Source organism: Portunus trituberculatus, chromosome 38 (genome assembly GCF_017591435.1).
Source record: "Portunus trituberculatus isolate SZX2019 chromosome 38, ASM1759143v1, whole genome shotgun sequence".
NCBI classification, from domain to species: domain Eukaryota; kingdom Metazoa; phylum Arthropoda; class Malacostraca; order Decapoda; family Portunidae; genus Portunus; species Portunus trituberculatus.
Window position 1 is genome coordinate 24,044,709 of NC_059292.1, and position 22,354 is coordinate 24,067,062.

Consider the following 22,354-nt stretch of genomic DNA (forward strand, 5'->3'; position numbering starts at 1 on the left):
CAATGTACACCATACATTTCCAAGCTTGTGGTTTCCTCAGATCCTGACTTATGTTCTAATAAATTCACATCATGTTTTGATAAAACTATACCTGATAATCAGGGTGCGTTGCTACCCTAACCACCCTCACTCCCTTCAGCTGGGTAAGCTCAGGCTGGAGGAACTGGGCAGATAGCAGCCAGGGCACCAGGTCCCCTGAAGGACGCTCTCCCCGACTCTTGGTGGCTTTGGAAACTGAAGCAGGGATTCCTCCTTCCAAACATACCTAAAAGTTATCATAGAAATGAAACATTTGACATCTAAAAGGATGATACATCACTAGTATTTCTACATAATTCATTTAGTGCATGGCTTTCAAAATGGTTCTTTATAATACTAGCAAGTCTCTTTGTAACAACATCTTTTCAGGCTATGCTATTAAGCTCACTGGCTGAACAGAAGAGAACAAATACAAATACAAACAAAGAACAGATGTCAGGTCTCTAAAGAGTTAATCATTCTAATAGAATCAATCAACAATAAGAAATGAATGATAGTACAGTAACCCTGTATAAGTCAGACTGTTTTGGGGAAGGCCAATCTAAGTTACTTGAGGGATTTTTTTTTTTTTTTTTTCAGATTTTGCATGCATTACCACTGACAGTTGCTATTATCTGTGTAATGTATTACGTAAGTAGGTATTACATTACAGACATGGTGTAAGCAAACATATACAAATGCGTGCACACACACACACACACACACACACACACACACACACACACACACACACACACACACACACACACCTGGTAGCTCAGTGGTTAGAGTGCTGGCTTCACAAGCCAGTGGACCGGGGATCGATTCCCCAGCCAGGTGGAGATATTTGGGTGTGTCTCCTTTCACGTGTAGCCTCTGTTCACCTAGCAGTGAGTAGGTACGGGATGTAAATCGAGGAGTTGTGACCTTGTTGTCCCGGTGTGTGGTGTGTGCCTGGTCTCAGGCCTATCCGAAGATCGGAAATAATGAGCTCTGAGCTCGTTCCGTATGGTAACGTCTGGCTGTCTCGTCAGAGACTGCAGCAGATCAAACAAACAGTGAAACACACACACACACACACACACACACACACATGTGGAACAGTTTGAATGAAAAAGTAGTGTTTGCAACAAGTGTGCATACTTTTAAAGTAAGATTGGATAAGTGTAGATATGGAGACGGGGCCACACGAGCATAAAGCCCAGGCCCTGTAAAACTACAACTAGGTAAATACACACACACACACACACACACACACACACACACACACACACACACACACACACACACACACACACACACACACGTGCCCGGTAGCTCAGTGGTTAGAGCGCTGGCTTCACAAGCAAGAGGACCAGGGTTTGATTCTCCGGCCAGGTGGAAATACAGTATTTGGGTGTGTCTCCTTTCACGTGTAGCCCCTGTTCACCTAGCAGTGAGCAGGTATGGGATGTAAATTGAGGAGTTGTGACCTTGTTGTCCTGGTGTGTGGTGTGTGCCTGGTCTCAGGCCTATCCGAAGATTGGAAATAATGAGCTCTGAGCTTGTTCTGTAGGGTAACATCTGGCTGTCTCGTCAGAGACTGCAGCAGATCAAACAGTGAAACACACACACATCTAGTGGTGCAGTGATAGCACGCTCAACTCACAATTGAGAAAGCCTGAGTTCTATTCAAGTGTGTGGCCCCTGTCCACCCAGCAGTGATTAGGTACCTGGTATAAGTTGGAAGTTTTGACCTGTTGCTAGGTAGGAGAAACAAACTCCAAACAAACAAATACACATGGGGTGGCCTGATCACCCCGGACATAGGTCACTAGGCTTGTCTGGCACTATAAATAGCCACAGTGCATCATATGTTAGATGCAACAAGGAACTGAGGGAAAAATGTGATATGCTAGAAAACACAGCTAAAATGAACAATACATGAAGAAAACTCTAGGTGAAATAAAACAGGAAAACAGCACCCTTAAGGGAAAATGTGAGAACTATGAAGTGGCATTACAAAGCCTTCAAGAAAAGCTATACACTAATGTGGGGATAGGAAAGGAGATAAGCAAAACAGATCTGGAAGAATGGAAGATGGTCTGGAAAAAAAAAAAGCAAGAGAAAGAAAAGTGAATTTTGCAGTATTTAAGCAAAAAATAAGAGAGAAAACGAAGGACACATTTAAAGAAAAGGAATTGTTAGTGAGAGATATGGTGGACAAAAAGAAGTGTATGGTTATATGGACTACAAGAGAAAAATAACCCAGTGGAGTTCGTGAGAAAAAAGGAGGAGAAAGAAATAGTTAAGCAAATTATTTCAGCAGTCCAAGATGAAGAACAGAGTCTTAAAAAAGAAGGAGAAATATACAGACTTAGTAAATATAGTGAAGGGACTAAAAAACCACTATGTTAAAATAAGATCACAAGTGAGGGAAGAGAAAATATTAGCAAGGACTGGAAAGCTGGCTGATAAGACAGAATACAACAATATTTGAATAGGGAGAGATATGAATCAGGTAGAAAGAGAAAGAGAGAACTGAGAAGTGAAGATAAGAAAAAAAAAAAAACGAGAGAAGGACAGAGAACGAGAAGAAAAAATTCTACTGAGGAAATTATATAGTTGGGGAGGGGAAGGAAAGCATTAAGTCATGTATACAAACATATCAGTAAGGTTGGAAGTGAGAGATTATATATTGGAAAAGGACCAGACATGGTATGTATAACAAACAAAGTTAAGTGAAGACATCCAAGTGAACTTTAAAAACAACAGGGATATAATATTTGGAGGAGAGACAGAAGGAGAAAAACAGGAGGAGGAGTATTGATAATGGCTCAAGAGGATATATATGTGGAGGAAGTACAGTACAGAGATGGACTGGTACAGGTTTTAAGTATAGCAATTAGGACCAGTGGAAGGGGAAAGAGTATCATAGTCACATATATACCATCAAAGACTGATACATGGAGGCTTGATGTACACAGAGAAATTCAAATGGAAGTGCTAAATTGCCTGGACAATATGTTAAGGAAGGACAGAAGAGTGCTACTTGAGAGAGATCTAAACTGCAAACATGTAAATTCAGAAGAAATGGACACAAACATTAATGCTGGATGTTAAGGGGAAGAACTGTTACAACTGGCAATGGTAAATACATTGGACCAATGGGTGAAGGACTATACAAGGTATAGAGAGGAGGAAGAACTACAGGCAACCCCCGCTTAACGAACGTTCACACAACAAAATTTCGCTACAATGAACCTTTCCTTTTACTACCATCTGCTCGTATAACGAACACCAAACTTGCTTTAACGAAATCTTATCCAGGTAATTTTTTCCAAGTTTGAAAGCCCCGTCGTATTACGCAAGCCAACAGGCTTTTGAATACACCAGCACCTCTTGTGGACAAAACGTGCACCACTCACTCCCATACCCATCCCCGCTCCTAGTTCAAAACAAAAACAGGGTCCAGCACCAGCTCGTCATCTCACGCTCAACATGCCACCAAAACACCCTGCAACCAATCCTGCAATGTTGCCTAGCGTTACTAAGAAGAAAAGGAAGTCTCTTACTCTCTAAGTGAAGCTGGATATTATTCACAGACACGAAGAGGCAAGAAAACTAATAGCACTGCTCACCACCATGGCTTGACTCTATCTACTTTCTCTATTATTTTCAAATCAGAAGACTCTATTAAGAAGGCTGGTGAGACCGTATCTTCCTTGCAAGCTAAAAGAACCACCCAAACTCGTGACTGCAATGAATAAAATGGAAAGCCTTGTGGAAATGTGGTACATAAATTTTGTATGCGGTACAATGATGCACCCTTTGTTTACATTCTACAGGTTGCCAGATAGTGTCTTTCCCGTTTCACTCTCCCTCCCTTCATAAATTTAAGATCATCAACATTATAAAGTTACTTACATACATACATTAGTGTACATTATAATGACTTAAATTAAATTGCTTAAATGCTTAACTTCATAACTTTTACTTTCACTAAACCTTTAACTGTAGGTACTATGATGCACTCTCGCTTTGTTTACTCTTAATGGAAGTTCAAGTCAGGGGTCAAACTTGTTATAATTGATTCGCTTAATGAAAATTCACACAACGAACAGTTTCTTTAGGAACGTAGCCCGTTCATTAAGCGGGGGTTGCTTGTATCTACAGTAAGTCCCCGCACTTGGTGAAATTAACTTTTGGTGGTAGGGTGGCCATGGACCACTGAGTGCACGCTTGGCGATTTGAATTCAAACTTGGCGGTCCCCTGGCAGCCGCACGGCGAACCATGCAGCTCCCCAGTGACATCAGACCTCTCTCTAAATCTATCAGAATGCAGTGTGAGAGTCCCTTTCAGCCATTTTGTTTGTGCTACCTTCTGTTCTACTAGCATGGGAACAAATTCTGGCAATTTACTGCCAACATGGCCTCTACCAGCACAACAGGTGGTACCAGTGGGGCTAAGGACAATGGTGGTGGCAGCAAGGATGAAAGTGGGTGAGTGAAACGAGCAGAAAAACGGGAGTTACAGCCTTTATATCATGTCTTATTAGCTTTATTCATTGTTTATTGGTCTGTTTTGTACATATGTTCTAATATGTGAAGGCAATAGATTTTATTTCAACTCGAAAGATGGTATTTTAGGGGTCAAAAGAGGGAATTTAGCAATGACCAAAGACTGACTGAGGCATTTTTTAGGCAATTTATATGGTATAAAGAACTCATGCTTGGTGAAATTCGCATTTGGCGGTAGTTTCGCCAGACTAATTGATTCGCCAAGTGCAGGGTCTTACTGTATGCTGGATTTGGCATTCACAAAAAAACAGAGACTTGTCCAACCATCAAATATTATAGCCCAAAGGGAAAAAGTGATCAAGTGGTTCTAGAAATTGAATCAGAGGATCAGGAAATTTTGAAATGTACTGGAGGACACAAACAAAAAAGAAGAAATCACGCTAAGATAAATTTTGAAGGATTAATAAGTTACTTTGGTAGTATTGAGTGGAAGGAAACCATGCAAGGCAAGACAGTCCAAGAGAAGTATGAAATATTGGTAGACAAGTACCATATCTGATGGTTCATAAGGTGTATGGGCTCATAAGATGCACCCAGTTTTGGCAGGCATTGAGAAAAAAAAAAAAAAAAAAAAAAAAAAAAAAAAAAAAAAAAAGGTAAATGAGCAGATTTAAGCTCTGAATATGAATTGAAGGATTTCACCTGACATTTGAAGACTCTTACATGCATTTAAATCAATATTAGATCCCATTCAGAACCTTTAATATTTGCTAGTAGCCTATGTACCAATCTTGTTGTGAGATGCAAGGTAAGAATGTTAAAAGATAGGTGCAATTTTAATTGTATGAAAGTGTATCTTACCTCAAGGAGTAACAGCATCACACTGTAAAGAATGCAATGAATCTTGCCCGTGTCAAGATCAAGATTGCCAAGCATGTTTTGTTTTGGTTCATGTGGTGCATGGCAAATTCTTCCTGACTGGTGTCATTCTATATGAATTATTGGTATGTATGATCTATTATATATTGTTAACTTTAAAGAAAAGTTGTTTTGTGGTGTAGTACCTATCATCACTTTGTTTACATGTGCGAAGGTTTGGGTTTGATTTTAGAGTCTCTGTTGCCATATATTGACCACCAACCACACTGCCTCAATACTGAACCTTGGCCTCATAGAATGCAGATTCATTTCCTGAGACTTTTTTTGGAAAAAAAAGGTGTGTCTTATGAGCTATCAAATACGCTATAAGGAGGGGGTAAAGAGATATGTTCCCGAATACAGAGTAAAAGAGAGCAAACACACGTGGTATAATGCTGTATATCCAAAAGCTAAAAAATGTAAGGATGCAGCTTGGAAAAAACTAAGGAAGCAACAAAACAAAGTAAACAGGAAGCAGTATAAAGAGGCATGTTACAAATATAATAGAATAAGAAAGGAGAAGAGAAATTTTGAAAAGAATGTAGTGAAGAGATGTGAAGAGGATCCCAAGCTTTTTATACGTACATAAAATAGAAAAATGACAAACACAGAGATCATCACTAAGTTAATTAAGGGAAATAGGATATATAAAACAACAGAAGTGAGTGAACTTATGAATGCTTTAAATTGATATTTAATGAAGACAGAGATTTCATAGAACCAAACAACCAAGTGACACAGGAAGGATTAAGAAACATTGTTGTGGATAAAAAGAAAATTAATAAACTACTGGAAAAGGTGGATGTAAGAAAGGCAATGGGGCCAGATGGAGTGTCAGGATGGACACTGAAAGAATGTACAGAAAAACTGGTAGAACCAATCTGGGATGTGATCACCAGCTCTCTGATGGAAGGGAAGATACCAAGGGAGTGGAAAAGAGCAAATATGGTTTTGATATACAAAGGAGAAAAAAAGACTGAGTCCATAAATTATAGAGCAGTGTCACTGACGAGTGTGTGGGAAAAATCTGTGAAAATATAACTAAAGAAAAATGGTTTGAATATCTGGATAAAAATGAAATAATAAATAACTCCCAATTTGGTTTTAGAAAAGGAAGATCATGCATAACAAATTTAATAAGCTTTTATACAAGAGTAACAGATGAAGTATAAGGGAAAGATGGATGGGTTGCCACAGTGTATTTGGATATCAAAAAGGCTTTTGATAGAGTACCATGTAAAAGACTCTCATGGAAAATAGAACACATTGAAGGAATACAGGGAAATATTTTTAAATGGATGACAGGCTACTTAACAGATAGAGAAATGACTGAAATGAGTGGAAAACTACATGGATTGTGATATGCTACAAAAAGATTTGAATAAGATTGGATTTGGATAAGAGTGGAGCAAGAAATGGGAAATGTAATTTAATACAAAAAAATTGCAGTGATGGAACTTGAGAAAAGCATAAGAAGACAAACAAGATCTTACACTATAGGTGGGATAGAAATTCAGAAAACAAAAGAGGAGAAAGATCTGGGTATTACAATAAATGACAATTTATTACCGGAAAAAAACATGTAAACAATATAGCTGGGGGAAACGTGTGAGTTACTGAGAAAAATGAAATGGGCGTTTACCTATATAGAGGAAGAGATGAAGAAAAAGCTATTAGAATACATGATTCTACCTAAAACAGAATATGTTGCACTTATATGGTCACCACATAATAAGAAAGATATAAGCAAGATAGAAAGGATTCAAAGAGCTGCAACCAAAATGGTTCCAAGTTTGAGAGACCTAACATATGAGGACAAATTAAAGATCTTAAAACTTCCAACATTGCAATAGAGGAGAGAAAGAGATCTAGTTGATATATACAGGGGATGGACACAGTTGACGAAGAAGACTTATTGGTGTGGGACTCAAGAAACAAAAGGCGACATGGTACGAAATTGAAAAAGACCGAATGTAGGAGACATTAAGAAATATAATTTTCCAAATAGAAGCAAAGAAATAAGGAACAATTTGAATGAAACAGTGGTTCAAGCAAGAAATATTCATGACTTTAAGGATAAACTGGATGACTATAGATATGGAGACAGGACAGCATGATCATAACTGTTTTCCTGTAAAACACAACTAGGTAAATACACACATGCACACAAAGTGAAAAATAAATCTTATGTGAATAAAAGTTGAGGAAGACACTGTGTCTTGCTTCCTGTCAGCTGTGTAAACAATGCTGCAGTGTGGTTGCAAAAGAGATGTTTTGCATCTCTAATGGCTTGGACAACTCAAAAGACACAGTTGATATAAGAGCTACCAGGAATATTTTAGCCAGTATATCAGCCTAGTGGCTTAACAATACTAAATCAAAGGGCAAAAAATGCCTACTGGTGCAATCAAGTTAGAATGTAAAAATAAAAAGAACATTATTAAATCAAAGGGCAAACAATGTCTACTGGTACTATCAGGTTGAAATAATGGTTAACTAGACACATAGAAATGGATGTCTTAAATGCATCTGACTCGGTTCTGTGCATGCCTAGGATCCAACGTTATTGGAAGATTTGTAAGTTGACCCATAACACAACATGGATCAATCGTACCCACCCAAGAGAAAGAATGTAAGAATGTAAGAAAAAGTATTTGTTATATTAAAAATGTTTATGAAAATCATTAAATATGCAATTTTTCTACTTCTGTTACCATTTAACTTGTCTTTTTCAATCAATAACTCTGTAATCACAACAAATATAAGATTTTAAAACATGGTGGTCATGTTTGAAGCTGCACACAGGGGCTTGTGAGGAGTGAAGAGACTGGCGAGCATAGTGGCCTCTTGTCCTCTCTCAGTTACAAATGACTCTATCCTAAGGCCAGTGAATCATTTTACCACTTTTTTTTCCTTAGCAGAAAGCCATGTGTCTCTCTTTACAAGCCATCTGCCTCTCTTTATGAAACAATTTACTTACAAACCATGATAGGTTAGTGAAACATAAATATGAGTAAATAAAGATGCTTGTTATATTAGTGAAGGAGCTTTGAGAATGTGGGATGCTAGCTCATGAACGTCATCGCCTACCTAACAACACACTGCTGGATGTGTAAGTGTTTAAGAAATTGAAATATAACTTTTGGGTCCTGGCACAACACAATGATATGTTGATCTACTAAACAAACTTTTAGAAGTTAAAGATAAGGCAGTAAGAAAACGACTCAGCACATCACCTGTTCTTCCTGCAGCACATATTCTGTATTAAATGCTTTTGAGCACCTTTCAGCAGGAATTAAAAAAGGATTGTCATTGCTATAGTAACAGCGTCCACCTGACAGCATACGCTGACCTTCCTGATGACGTTTATCATGAATCACTAACTGTCTTGGAGGTGAGGCACCCCTCTACTATGATCAGCTGTGATGACAAGTATAGTGGCCCAAACAAATATCTCATGGAATTTCATCACTCTCCAGACTTACCATACCAGCAAAGCATCTTGACATAGTGTTATTCTAAATAATACATATAATATGAAAAAAAAAAAAATGACTAGGTTTTTTATCTAGTGTTATTCCAAAATTGCATATTCTAAACATGCATAAATCAAGAAATCCCTGTAAAATAAAAAATAAATAAATGAATAACAATAATAATAACACCTGAAGGTGTCTGACTTTTCTAATATCCGGTTCATTTGGGTCTGACTTACTTACCCGAGGTTTACTGTACATCAAATTTGAAATTGAAGAAAAGTTTGTGCAGAACAAAAAACATTTTCATGAGAGTTGTGCATTCAAACAACCATCACAACTTAACTATATATAGATTCAGTATCATGAACTAAATAAAAAAATTCCTATAACTCAACAGTTGAGCCTATCTGGTGGGAAGATGAACATATCTGGAAAAATGAGAATGGCAACAAGAAGAAACACCTGTATGACGGCCAGAACAGTGGGTAAGGTTGCTGATGAACTGGGTGGCAGAGGAGGTAGCAGTACAAAGAGGTGGTGGGCTGGAGCATCACACAACACTTGTAGGTCATCAGGGGAGTTGCGGTAATGTGACGCCACGAGGAGAGCCACCATTTGGTGTAGAAAGGCCTCACTCTCACTATGGCCACTGAACAGTACCTCTCTGTGGAAGGAATCACTGCTCTTGCTACTTCTCTGTAATTTCTCTTCCATCAATATATCAAATACTGAGAGGCTAAGGCTTAAATACTTCAAAATAAAGCAAGAGGAAAGTGCCCAAACTGACCTGTTCACATAGTAGAGCTGGCAGGTGTGGGGTGGGGGACAGGTGGTGGAGGGCGGTATGACTGAGGTGGCATCAAGGCAGAGGAGCTGGTGCAGCCAAGCCTCCACTGGGTCATGGGGTGCGTAACGCACACTCTCCTCCAGTGATACCTCCTGGAGTGAACGTCCTGGAAACAGCTTGGTGTGAGACTCAGCAGCAGCAGAAATGCAAGACAATGCTAATCCTTGTCACCCACACAGTCTGGTTCTCACACTCCTCAGGTAACCATGAAACCAAAGGCCAGCACATCTTTCTTGAAACAGTAACCACTTTATGACACTTTTCCTTGGCCTACAGCCACCTTGGAGCATTGTACTGCCTAGGAATTACAAAGTAAATTCTTTTTATCCCCTTCTTTATTTTGTATACAAGAAGATTCTAAACATAACTTAAAGTGTTTTGAATTGTTGCATATCACAGTGAGAAAATTAGTCACTAAAAGTGTGGGCATCATCATATTAGTTGTGCTGTCCTGTCTCCCTTACTGGTTAGGGCTGCATCTGCAGTGTTGGTTGATGCCACTGCAGCAGTGCCTGTCTGCCCTGCCTGGACCCGCAGCTGCTGCAGGAGTTTCAGGGAGAGGGAACGTCCAGTACCTTCATAGCTGTGCCCAGGAAAGAAAAAGGTGTTCAGATGCTGTTATGTCCCAAGACTAACACAAGCAACAGTAAAAATCTAAATATGTTTATACAAGTGACTGAAAACAATAAAGTAACAGGAAAATCAAATAGAGGACTCTTATCTTAAAACAAAATAATTGCATAAAATATGACTGATTTCTCAATATGGAAGTTTTCACATGCAAAAACAGAAATGTTACAAAATACAAATACTCTTTAACAATACAAAGGGCAATGTTGTAGTGAACTAATCAATCAGTCAGTATCTAGACACCATATCAGTTAAAAGTCAGCCATGATAAGATTTTACAGAACAAAACTTACATTTGTGACACTTATACCATTATTTCATATTTTCCTTATGATACTATATAATGAGAGTCAGAGTCCCATACACTCCAAAAATTAAAACTACTCTTTCTCTCTCTCTCTCTCTTTGACTCCCTCCTCCCTTTTGACAATGAGTGTTGTTGAAAGTAGTGGAGTATTTCTCTGTGAAGTGTGACGCACCCATTGATGGTGGATGACATGATGGCATTGCAAGAGCCTATGAGTGCCTTCACCTGAGGCAGTGGGATGGCTGCTGCTTCATCCACCACCACCAGCTCTGCATGGCTCAGCTTTCCTGTGTCACCTGGAGATATGTACTGTGGAGAAGAGAAAAGTGACAGTGAGGGAATGAACCATGCAGTACAAAGAGAATATTGATAGTGAATTGTAAGTGAAAATAACAGTGACAATCTTGGGAACAAACAAAGAACTAGAGGTGAAGATGATATAGGAGGTTTTGTTGCACTACAGGGAAAAGAGTATTGACAGTGAATGGTATAATAGCCAGCCAGTGAGAGTAATAGTGACAAACTAAGAAGAGTAAAATGACACAAAGCTAACAGAGCACTAGGAAATTAGATAAGTTTTATGGGGATGGGCTGCAGCAGAGCAAGAGGACAGGCAAAGGGACATCAAAGAAACTGATGATAATGGGAAAGTGGCAGATTCACTCTAAAGAATATCATGCACTTTATATTTCTGCATGGAATCATGCCAAATCTGTTCTTCAACTTGCCAAACACTCTCTTCATAAAATAGAAAATGTCAAAATCTTTCAAATTCCAACACCTTTTGAGACTTATGGCATCTGGCCAAAATCATCTCTTATAACTTTACTTTTTCATCTTTCCCTTCTCTACTTCATCCTGATGGTGCAAATGCCATCAGCTGAACTCTTCTCCCAAACCTTTGCTAACAACTCCACCTTGGATGATTCTGGGATGGTCCCTCCTCTCCTCTGCCCTCTGACTATCTTATGCATTTAATTAAAGTTCTTCATAATGATGTTTTCCATGCCCTCGCTGGCCTAAAGCCTCGGAAGGTTTATGGACCTGATGGGGTCCCTCCTATTGTTCACAAAAACTGTGCTTCCATGCTTGCACCTTGCCTGGCCAAACTCTTTTAACCATGTCTATTGACTTCTACCTTTTCTTCTTGGTGGAAGTTCACCTACATTCAGTCTGTTCCTAAAAAAGGTGACCATTCTAATCTCTCAAACTACCATCCTATAGCTTTAATCTCTTGCTTGTCTAAAGTTTTTGATTCTATCCCCAATAGGAAGATTCTCAAACATCTGTCGCTTCACAATCTTCTCTCTGATCACCAGTATGGCTTCCATCAAGGTTGCTCTACTGGTGATCTTCTGGCTTTCCTTAATGAGTTTTCGTCATCCTCTTTTCGAGATTTTAATGAAACTTTTGCTGATGTGTTAGACATATCAAAAGCTTTTGATAGAGTCTGGCACAAAAGCTTTGATTTCAAAACTGCCCTCCTATGATTTCTATCATTCTCTCTGCAATTTTATCTCAAGTTTCCTTTCCAACCGTTCTATTGCAGCCATGATAGACAGCCACTGTTCTCCTAAATCTATTAAGAGTGGTGTTCTTCAAGGTTCTATCCTGTAATCCACTCTCTTTTCGTTATTCATTAATGATCTTAACCAAACTTCTAGCCCTATCCACTCCTATGCTGATGATGTACCATGCTACACTTTACCACAATTTTTCAGGAAGTCAACAGATCACACAGGGATGTCACAGAACACCTGACTTCTTATTTTTCTAAGATTCCTGACTGGGGCAGAGAAAACTTAGTAGTGTTCAATGCTTCAAAAACTCAGTTCCTTCATCTATCAATTCGACACAACCTTCCAGACAACTATTCCCTATTCTTCAATGACACTCAGCTGTCCCCATCTTCTACACTGAATATCCTCAGTCTGTACTTTACTCATAATCTAAACTGGAAACTTCATATCTCATCTCTTGCTAAAACAGCTTCTATGAAGTTAGGTGTTCTGAGGCATCTCCACCAGTTTTTCTTGCCCCTTCAACTGCTAACTCTGTACAAGGGCCTTATCTATCCTTGTATGGAGTACTTTTCACATGTTTGGGGGGTGGGGCTTCCACTCACATAGTTTTGTTAGATAAGGTAAAATCAAAAGATTTTTTTCTCATCAACTCCCCTCCTATGACTGACTGTCTTTAGCCCTTTTCTCACTGCTGGAATATTACATCTCTTTCTATCTTTTATTGCTATTTTCATGCTAACTGTTCTACTGATCTTGCTAACTCCATGCCTCCCCTCCTCCTGCAGCCTCGCTGTACAAGGCCTTCTTCTTCCTCTCATCCCTATTCCGTCCAACTCTCTGATGTAAGAGTTAACTAGTACAGGCAATCCCCGCTTAATGAAGGGGTTATGTTCCTTAAAAACACTTCGTTAAGTGAAACTTCGTTAAGCGAACTGATTATAACAAGTTTAACCCGACTTAAACTTACATTGAGAGTAAACAAAGCGACAGTTCATCATAGTACAGTGAAAGGTTTAACGAAAGTAAAAATTATGAAGTTAAACATTTAGGCAGTTTAATTTAACCCTTTCTCAGCAGAAACGAGTATACTCGTTTTCACAAAATGTTCCATTTTCAGTCGTCGATGAGTATACTCATCTAAAATTTGACCTTCAAAAACCAGCTACAGACGTATATATTCATTTTCACTAAATGTTCCGTTTTCAGTCGTCTAAAACTTGACCTTCGAAAACCAGCTACAGACGTATATACTCGTTGATTCTGAGCCTTTCTAAGTCATACTACGTGTGAAACGAGTATTCTCGTCAAATCGTACGCCTGGCAGAGGTGACAGGGTGGAGCTGTGAGATTTCAAGGATGCTCTTACTAGACTTGTTCCGGCAACCACTGTCGTTGCATGGGTGTTGTTTTCATCCACATTACCACTTATTTTTTGTACCCTTTTCAAATAATTTACACCCCAAATGTCTAGTTCTGAGGAAGATAGCATATGAACCTTCCCTCAGAAGCTTGAATACTTCTGATGACACTGCCAGTTCATCAGACAATGAATATTTCTCGACAAGTGAGGAGGAGGAGGAGGAGGGAGGTGAGGGGAGAGCTTGGAGTTTATAGGAAGACGAGTTAACTCGTATATGTCTACAAAGGTATCTTTAAAATAAAAAGTTAACCACAAAAATGGGGAAAAACAGTAATTACAAGCTGTTTTCATAATCAGCATGAAAAATACTATATAGAACCAAAATAAAAAAAATTAGTCTGAAAAAGAAACGTTTTTAACAAAAAAATTGTTGGGGAAGGAGTTAAGTCATTATAATGTACACTAATGTATGTATGTACAAAACTTTATAATGTTGATGATCTTAAATTTATGAAGGGAGGGAGAGTGAAACGGGAAAGACACTAACTTGGACAGTCTGCCGGTAGTCTCTGAACACATTGATGCGCACCACGGCATCGCCAAACTCAGCATTGGTGGACTGGATGATCTCATAGTCATTCTGCTCTTCATACTCTAAGGCATCAAAGCCTGAAGGATAAAAGTTACATTATTTCTACACTATCATGCTTGGAAAAACACAGTATGTGACTGTATTAATATATTTCCAAGGCATTTCATAGTGACACTTCAATATAAGAATTAAAGTAAGAACATTATTCTTTTGCAATTACCTTCCCAAATATCAGGGGCAGCTCTTACAGTACAGCATTACACAAGATGTACATATGATATGTGCTTACGGCAAAATAAGATCCAACAGCCTGCACATGCTTTACCCTTACAGTGACAGGATCACAAAACCTCACCTTTAAAGACAAATTCAAAGAAGGTGCTGAGGTTCTCTGGGGATGGACTGGTGACAAAGATGTTGTTGAGGCCTACGTGGATGGCTGCTGCTGTTGCCAGGCCTAAAGCAGCTGACTTTCCTCGTCCTCTGCCAGCTGTGACTGCCACTGTGCCCTGCATACTCTTCTCAGTGATGAGGTCAATCATCTTCAGCAGTGCCTGGGCCTAAGCTCAGAAAAGCAACCAGATGAAGCATGTTTCTCAAATGACTCTAGGTTGAGGTAATATAAACCAATAATCCATATCAAACTGAATGAAGAAAAACAAGAAAATAGTACAGGTTTCAAAGACTCACCTGGTCAAAAGTCCTGCAGCAGCTCACCAGTTGTGGCAAGGGTTTGTCAGCATCTTCCAGGGAAGTTCTCAACTCCTTCAGCTTGACTTGTGAGGCCTCAGCACCACGCACGGAAAGAAAATCTGGTACAGGTCTGTTGAGGCTTGGCAGCTCGTTGGTGACCTGTAGCTGGTCATTAAGGACCAAGCAAGACTTGCACCACCCCAGAGACAACACAAATCTGTCAGACATGAAATGGTCAAAGGGCTATGGTCTTTTCATGTACTTGTAGCATGACTCAGCAGAAGTATTGACCCTTCGCTACCAATGACATACCATAGTATGTCATATGAAATTTTCGCTACCAAACTAACAAAGTACATGTGTACGCCATCGCTCCAATAGGGCTTCATCTACTTGGTTTGTGTGTTTTTTTTTTATGATTCAGTGCCAAAGTGACTAACTGGCACCTTTTGTTTTCAAGGACATTGGGTACATTGGCTTGGGGGGGGGGGGCTGGATTTTGAGGCCTGAGGGGAGGGATGGTGGCCGGCCGGCGGGCAGTGTGTTAGTGACCAGTGCCGTGTAATGGCGTCATCATTGTCATCCTTGAGTGATTCTGAGAGTGACCTGGATCTATTAGATGAATTACAGGATTCTGAGGACAATAAAACTCAATCAGAAGGCCTCAATAGTGACTCAGATGAGGAATATTTGCCAGAAAATGACAGATAGGCCAGTAGCTCAGAGGAAGAGTGATGGAAGCGGCGAGGATGAAGAGCGGCCACCCAGCTTTCCACTGCATGCTTTCCTCCACATTTTATCTCTCTTATCTGATCCCTTTGCTGACCAGCGTCCTGGTACTGTTCCAGTCCTGTCTGAGGATTTTTCTGGCATTCATCCTGATGTACCAAGGAATGACATGAGTGCTTTCAACTGCTTTCAACTATTCATGTCAGACGAGGTGGTAGAGTCACTGTGTTTGTGCACGAATGTCCGTGCAGCCAAGTTTTTCATGGACAACCTAACAATAAATCCAAAAAAGTTTATGGGAAAAAAAGTGGCTTGGTGTCACAAGGGATGAAATGAATGTCTTCGTATGTCTGCAATTACTGATAGAAGTCAATAAATTGCCAAAGATAGCAGATTATTGGAGTCTCTCTGTGCTCTGCCAAGGTCCCCGTGTTCACAGTTGCTGTAATGAGTAGGAATAGACTTACTCAGATCCAACGATTCATTCGTTACTCACACCCTAATGACAGCAGGAAAGAAGACCCAGTGACCAGACTTTCACCATTCTTCAACATGCTGAGGGAGGAAACTATCAAGTACTTCTTCGCTGGGGAGAATTTTGCTGTTGATGAGTCTCATTCTCTATAAAGGGCGGTTTCGCTTTCGCCAGTATATAAAAACGAAAAGGAAGCGGTCTGGCCTCAAGCTGTTTTCCTTCTGCCCCAGCTGTCTCAAGGCCAGAGGTTTGTAATGGTTCATGGTTCAAAGCTTATAGCTCACTGTTAAAGTGAGTATATAGTTCAGGCTTCAGTTCAGGGTTCAATGTTTTGTTCCGTATTTAACCTCTTGCACAAGCTCAATAAACAGCTCAGTCTCCTCGAGCACGCACTAAGAGTCTGTCTGGTGTTTGTCTTGACTCCCCCTCACACTACCCGGCCCATGACATGGTGGCAGCGGTGGCTGACGCTCCATACCCCGCTTGTACCTAGAGCGTTGCAGCAATGAGTGGCATGTCAGGCATCACTGTACCGGCGTTGGACTGGGACGCCGCGGACTTACCCACGGCTTTCCGCCGCTTCCGGAACTACGTTAACCATGTCTTCGGTGGCCCACTCGCCGACCAGACTAAGGAGGCTAAGGCATCGTACCTCATGCTGTGGCTTGGACCCGTCGGCATAGAGCTATTGGAGACTTTTAACTTGTCTGCAGAAATGAAGAAGGATGTGGGGTGCATTCTTGATCGTTTTGAGACTCACTGTGCACCGAAAACTAACTTTCGTCTGGCTCGCTACAATTTCCTGAAGTTAAAGCAACATGAAAGTGAGTCATATGACAACTTTATTGCACGTCTGAGGATTCAAGCCGACAAGTGCAAGTTTGGTGAGTCGAAATGTGAGAGGATCCTAGAACAGTTAATTGCTGGTGCTACCCACGAGAAAGTGCAGGAAAAACTTCTAGCCAAGGATGAAAAGTTCACTTTGGATCAAGCTATTGATGTGTGTCGTACATTTGAAGCCAACAAGGCTCACCTGGCAGAGTTTACGAGTGATACTCCTCGTTCCGGTGTGGTCCATACATCTAAAGTGACACGTCAGCAGCCACAACCTCTTAGTGGATGTTCATATTGTGGTAGGACTCATGGCTTCGGTCGTTCCCGGTGCCCCGCTCGAAACTCAAAGTGTAGTTTCTGTGGCAGGATTGGACACTGGGTGGTGGTGTGCCGGGGTAAATTGCATCAGCACCGTGAACAGCACATTTCCCCCGCACAGTCTCAGCCATCCTCTCGTGCTTCTCGAGACGCGACTTATAAACCACTGCCTCTACGAGCCATCCATGAAGCACAGTTTGCCGATGTTACAACACCTTCAGTCACGGATACAAGTGAAGAGGAAGACCGATTAGTGTTTCACTCCGTCAACATCTACAGTAGCACAACTGCTCGGGTAAGAAAAGACGCTTTTGTTGACGTCCTTGTTTCCATCCCTGGCCAGCCCCGCAACCATGTTCTACATGCAAAGATTGATACGGGAGCAGATGGAAATATCTTGCCCCTACGTTGCTTCAATATGTTGCCACCAGGGTTGTTGCTGCGAAAGGAAAATGTAAGAATAACTGCCTATAACAACTACCCCATACCTCATCACGGCTCGGTAACCCTGAAAACTCAGCATGGTTCAGTTAGTTGTGAAGCAATATTTTACGTCGTTGAGACAGACGGCCCTATAATACTAGGTTTGCCGACTTGTGAGCAGCTTCGTGTGATTACAATTCATACCCACAGCGTCCATATGAACCCGGACGGCCACGCAGCAACGGCCGCCATGCTGGTTAATAACAGCTTGCCTGTTAAGTCCACGAAGCACCTTCATAGCCTGTACCCTGACTGCTTCGAAGGTCTCGGTCGGTTCAGCGGTACAGCACACATAGAGTTAGACCCTGATACCCGACCTGTTGTGCATCCTCCACGAAAATGCCCGATCCACCTTCGTGAAGCTTTAGAAAAGGAATTGGATCGGATGCAGAAACTAGGGGTTATAGAAAAGATGGATGACCCTACGGAATGGGTTTCGAGCCTTGTTGTGGCTCGTAAACCTAACGGCTCCTTGCGTGTGTGTCTGGACCCGAAGGACTTGAACAATGCCACTAAAAGGCCTCACCACCGTCTGATTACACCAGAGGAAGTAACACATCAGTTATCGGGCTCGACTGTGTTCACAAAATTGGATGCGATGTCTGGGTATTGGTGCGTAGTACTCGACGATGAGTCAAGCAGGGCCACGACCTTCAATACGCCGTTTGGACGCTACCGCTTCCTCAGGATGCCCTTTGGTTGGTGCGGAGCTCAAGATGTTTTCCCAAAAGAAGATGGATGAAATATTAAACGGCTTAAGTGGGGTAATGAGCATCGCCGATGACATTTGTGTTCACGGGAAAGATCGGACCGAACACGATCAAAGACTACACCAGTTCATGCAGAGAGCTCGGGAACGCGGACTTGTTCTAAATCTCTCTAAGTGTCACGTGGGACTAGCGGAAGTAACTTTCTTTGGACACAGGTACCACTCGTCAGGAGTCTCACCAGACCCCTCAAAAATTAAAGCTATTCAGTCGATCAGGCCCCCAACAACTGTGCAGGAATTACGGTCATTTCTTGGACTATGTACATACGTCTCCAACTACATTCCAAGTTTCTCAGACTTAACCCATCGTTTGCGCCAACTCCTTAAGGAAGACGTGTCGTTCGAATGGTTACCAGAATACCAGTCTGATTTCGAGACGTTGAAAGGAGCCATTTCTTCGGAGACAACACTGGCCCATTACCGGCCGGACCTGCCAGTTAGCGTCGAAGTGGACGCGTCAAGTTTCGCGATCGGGGCCGTGCTGCAGCAAGAAGGGCGTCCGGTGTGCTATGCATCAAAAAGTCTCACTGATACGGAACAACGTTACGCCAACATAGAGCGGGAAATGCTAGCGGTTGTATTCGGGTGTGAGCGATTTCGCACCTATCTCTATGGTCGGTCATTTACGGTAATAACCGATCATAAGCCCCTCGAGATGGTTACTCGGAAACCATTGAACAGTACACCAGCACGGTTGCAGCGCATGCTACTCCGGTTGATGGAATACGATGTCACTGTGCAGTATCGGCCTGGGAGGATGATGCTGGCTTCGGATGCACTTTCGCGTCTCCCTGCCGACCGTGGAATTCCTGTACCCATGGACATGGATGTGCGCGTCGACCTTGTGCACTTTTCACCTGAGCGTCTGGAGAAGTTACGGCGTGCAACTGCAAGCGATGAGGAACTTTCCCTAGTAAGGCGTACAATTTTGGATGGATGGCCTGATCGACGGTGTCAGCTAAACCCGCAAATTCGTAACTACTGGAGTGTTAGAGACTCGTTGGTGATTGATGACGGCATCATACTGAAGGGAGACGCAGCCGTCATACCAAAACCTCTACGTGCGTGGTATATCGAAAGACTCCATGATGGTCACCAAGGGCGCGTGAAAATGGAATTACGGGCTAAAAATGCCGTGTATTGGCCTGGGATGCGTAGCGACATCGAGGAGAGAGTTGCCGCCTGTCAGCCATGCCAGTTCACTCGCCCAGCTAATGATTGCACCCAGCTGACGCCTGATCATCAACATCCAGTGCCGCAAGGACCATGGCAGGAAGTGAGTACGGACCTTTTCTACTACAACAATGATAATTATATCCTGGTTGTTGACCATTACTCCTCTTATGTGTTTGTCTACAAGCTGCAGGGAACGACTAGCCGTGACATCATCGAGGTACTGATGAACTTGTTTGCGGAGCACGGGTCGCCAACAACCCTTTACTCTGACAACGGACCACAGTTTGACAGCCGTGAATTTGCCAACTTTGCGGCAAGCTTCGATTTCCAGCACACTACAAGTTCTCCGCTACATTCCAGAAGCAACGGCATCGCAGAACGACAGGTGCGCGTGGTGAAGGATTTATTAAAAAGGAGTGGTAGTAATTCTGCTTTCTTTATAGGGTTACGTGCACTTAGAAGCACGCCCTTGGACGCACGTCTGCCGTCACCTGCAGAGATGCTGCTGGGGAAGAAGGTGGATACCCTGCCTCGGCGTATAAGCGCGGGGCATCCGGACCACAGGGAGGAGCTCGAGCGACGGCGCGAACAACAGCGGCTGAATTTCAACGCTCGGTTTCAACGTCCTACACCACCTCGGACCTTTGAAGTCGGTGATCCTGTATTATTCCGTGACAAGCAAGCGAACAGTTGGCGTCCGCTACAGTCATCAATAAACATCATACTCCCGCATCCTATATTGTAAAAGAAGAGCCTGCTCGAGTGGTCAGCCCACCTGAGGTCGGTGGTCCAGAAGATGGGTTCAAAGGATCACTCGCAACACCAGCTCAAGTGAGAGAAGCGCCCCCCTTACGCCGCACCGCCCAGATGATTCGCCCGGACCCAGTCGTCAGGACTCGATCGGGTCGTGTGAGCCGCCCTCCACAACGTCTTGTATATGAATGATGTTATAAAGTATTTTCCATTATATAAAGTATGTTGAAATGTTTTTAAGTTAGTTGTTATAGAGTATTTTCCATTGGCTTCTATTAAATGTATTGGATGACATACTTTAAATATATCATTAGCTGTTTAAAATGTACAAGTAACTCTAAAGTGATGAGAAGGGGGATGTAATGGTTCATGGTTCAAAGCTTATAGCTCACTGTTAAAGTGAGTATATAGTTCAGGCTTCAGTTCAGGGTTCAATGTTTTGTTCCGTATTTAACCTCTTGCACAAGCTCAATAAACAGCTCAGTCTCCTCGAGCACGCACTAAGAGTCTGTCTGGTGTTTGTCTTGACTCCCCCTCACACTACCCGGCCCATGACAAAGAGACCTTTCAAAGATAAGCTTGAGCTTATAAGAAAGTGTGAGGCAGGTATAACTCAGAGTCATTGCAGCGCAAATGGGTGTCCCTAGATCAACAGTATCAACAATTTGGAAGAAGAGAGACAAGTACCACGAGACCACTGCATCATGCAAGTGTTTTTATTTCCAAAAATGTACTGCACAGCACCCTAATGTGTTTAATAAAACATAGTTAGATATAAATGAAGCTTTCAATAGTACTGATTTAGTCTAAGTTAGTGTTTTTGAGAGGTTGTAGTGATGTTTTGGTTGGTCTAGGCTGGAGGTTGGTCCCTATCCCCCATAATTCTTAAGTATCCTATGGGAAAAATTACTTCACGATTCAAATAAATGCTGATTTGACTGATGAAAAAAACGCCCTAACCGTGTCGAATTGTGAGGATCCCCTGTACTGTAATCTCCATCCACAAAGACACTGGATGGATTATGGAGAGTTCATCAAGCTGGTAGTCCATCAACTCCTCACTCGGTGCTCACCTGGATACTGGCAGCTATCTTTGAAAAAGAAGAAAGACCTGAGCCTGAAAAGGATGAAGTTTGCCATGGTTGAAGAACCAAGTGGGGGTGACAAGTGCCATGGAATGGTTCCCATACCCCCCACCGAAAAAAAAGCCTGACCACAGAAACAGTGCAGGATGTGCTACAAGAATAAGAAAACCAAGATGGTGCGCAAATATTGCCCTGCGTGCCCTGGCCAGCCTGGACTGTGTTCTGAGGAACAATTCCAAGCATGGCACTTCCAGTAGAACACACACTCTCATCCTTTCTCCAAATTTGGATCTACTAAGTACCAACACAATACCAATGGATCTGACAGACTATAAGGTAAATAGAATGTTCTTTTTCATGTTCAATTTCTTTATATTCATAATTGTATTGAAATACTTACCATCTTGTGTCTGCTTCTCTGCATAGGATATAACAAACAACTTTTTGCATACGTCTCATGAACAAAATCTGTCAGAACACGTAAAACTAAATGTGAGTGTAAAGAAAACTATAAACCACCCCCAACAAAACATGGTGCAGGGGATGGGGGTTGTGCAGCGCGGGAGTGAGAGTCGGTAGCAAAGGGGCTAAATTCTTTTAAGCAAAGAATAAATATATAAATACTACATATAAATTAAAGATGTTTGAATGAACCATCACATTACACCATCACAACCTTATGAGTTGGCTACTGATGATAATCATTATTACTATAATTTCATAAAATAATTCATATGTTCTATGAGGAAATAATTCACAACTCTGATAGATCAAATAAACTCTATATATGTAACCACTGATTAAAGTGAGATTAAAATGGAGTGATATGCATTGTACACTTATAAACATTAAAGTTGGTGGAATG

At 41.5% G+C, this 22,354-nt stretch overlaps 1 protein-coding gene across 1 annotated transcript in view; it reads right to left on the reverse strand.

The window, feature by feature from the left end:
* LOC123515106 (RNA cytidine acetyltransferase-like) overlaps positions 1-22,354 on the reverse strand; it is a 43,669-nt gene that overhangs the window by 15,418 nt on the left and 5,897 nt on the right. Inside the window, exons 5-12 of the mRNA XM_045273545.1 lie at positions 14,865-15,084; positions 14,530-14,734; positions 14,130-14,251; positions 10,872-11,008; positions 10,227-10,345; positions 9,703-9,868; positions 9,378-9,579; positions 92-265 (exon numbers count right to left, since the gene is read on the reverse strand). Coding sequence (XP_045129480.1) covers positions 92-265; positions 9,378-9,579; positions 9,703-9,868; positions 10,227-10,345; positions 10,872-11,008; positions 14,130-14,251; positions 14,530-14,734; positions 14,865-15,084 — 1,345 coding nt within the window. The remainder of the gene's footprint in view (positions 1-91; positions 266-9,377; positions 9,580-9,702; positions 9,869-10,226; positions 10,346-10,871; positions 11,009-14,129; positions 14,252-14,529; positions 14,735-14,864; positions 15,085-22,354) is intronic.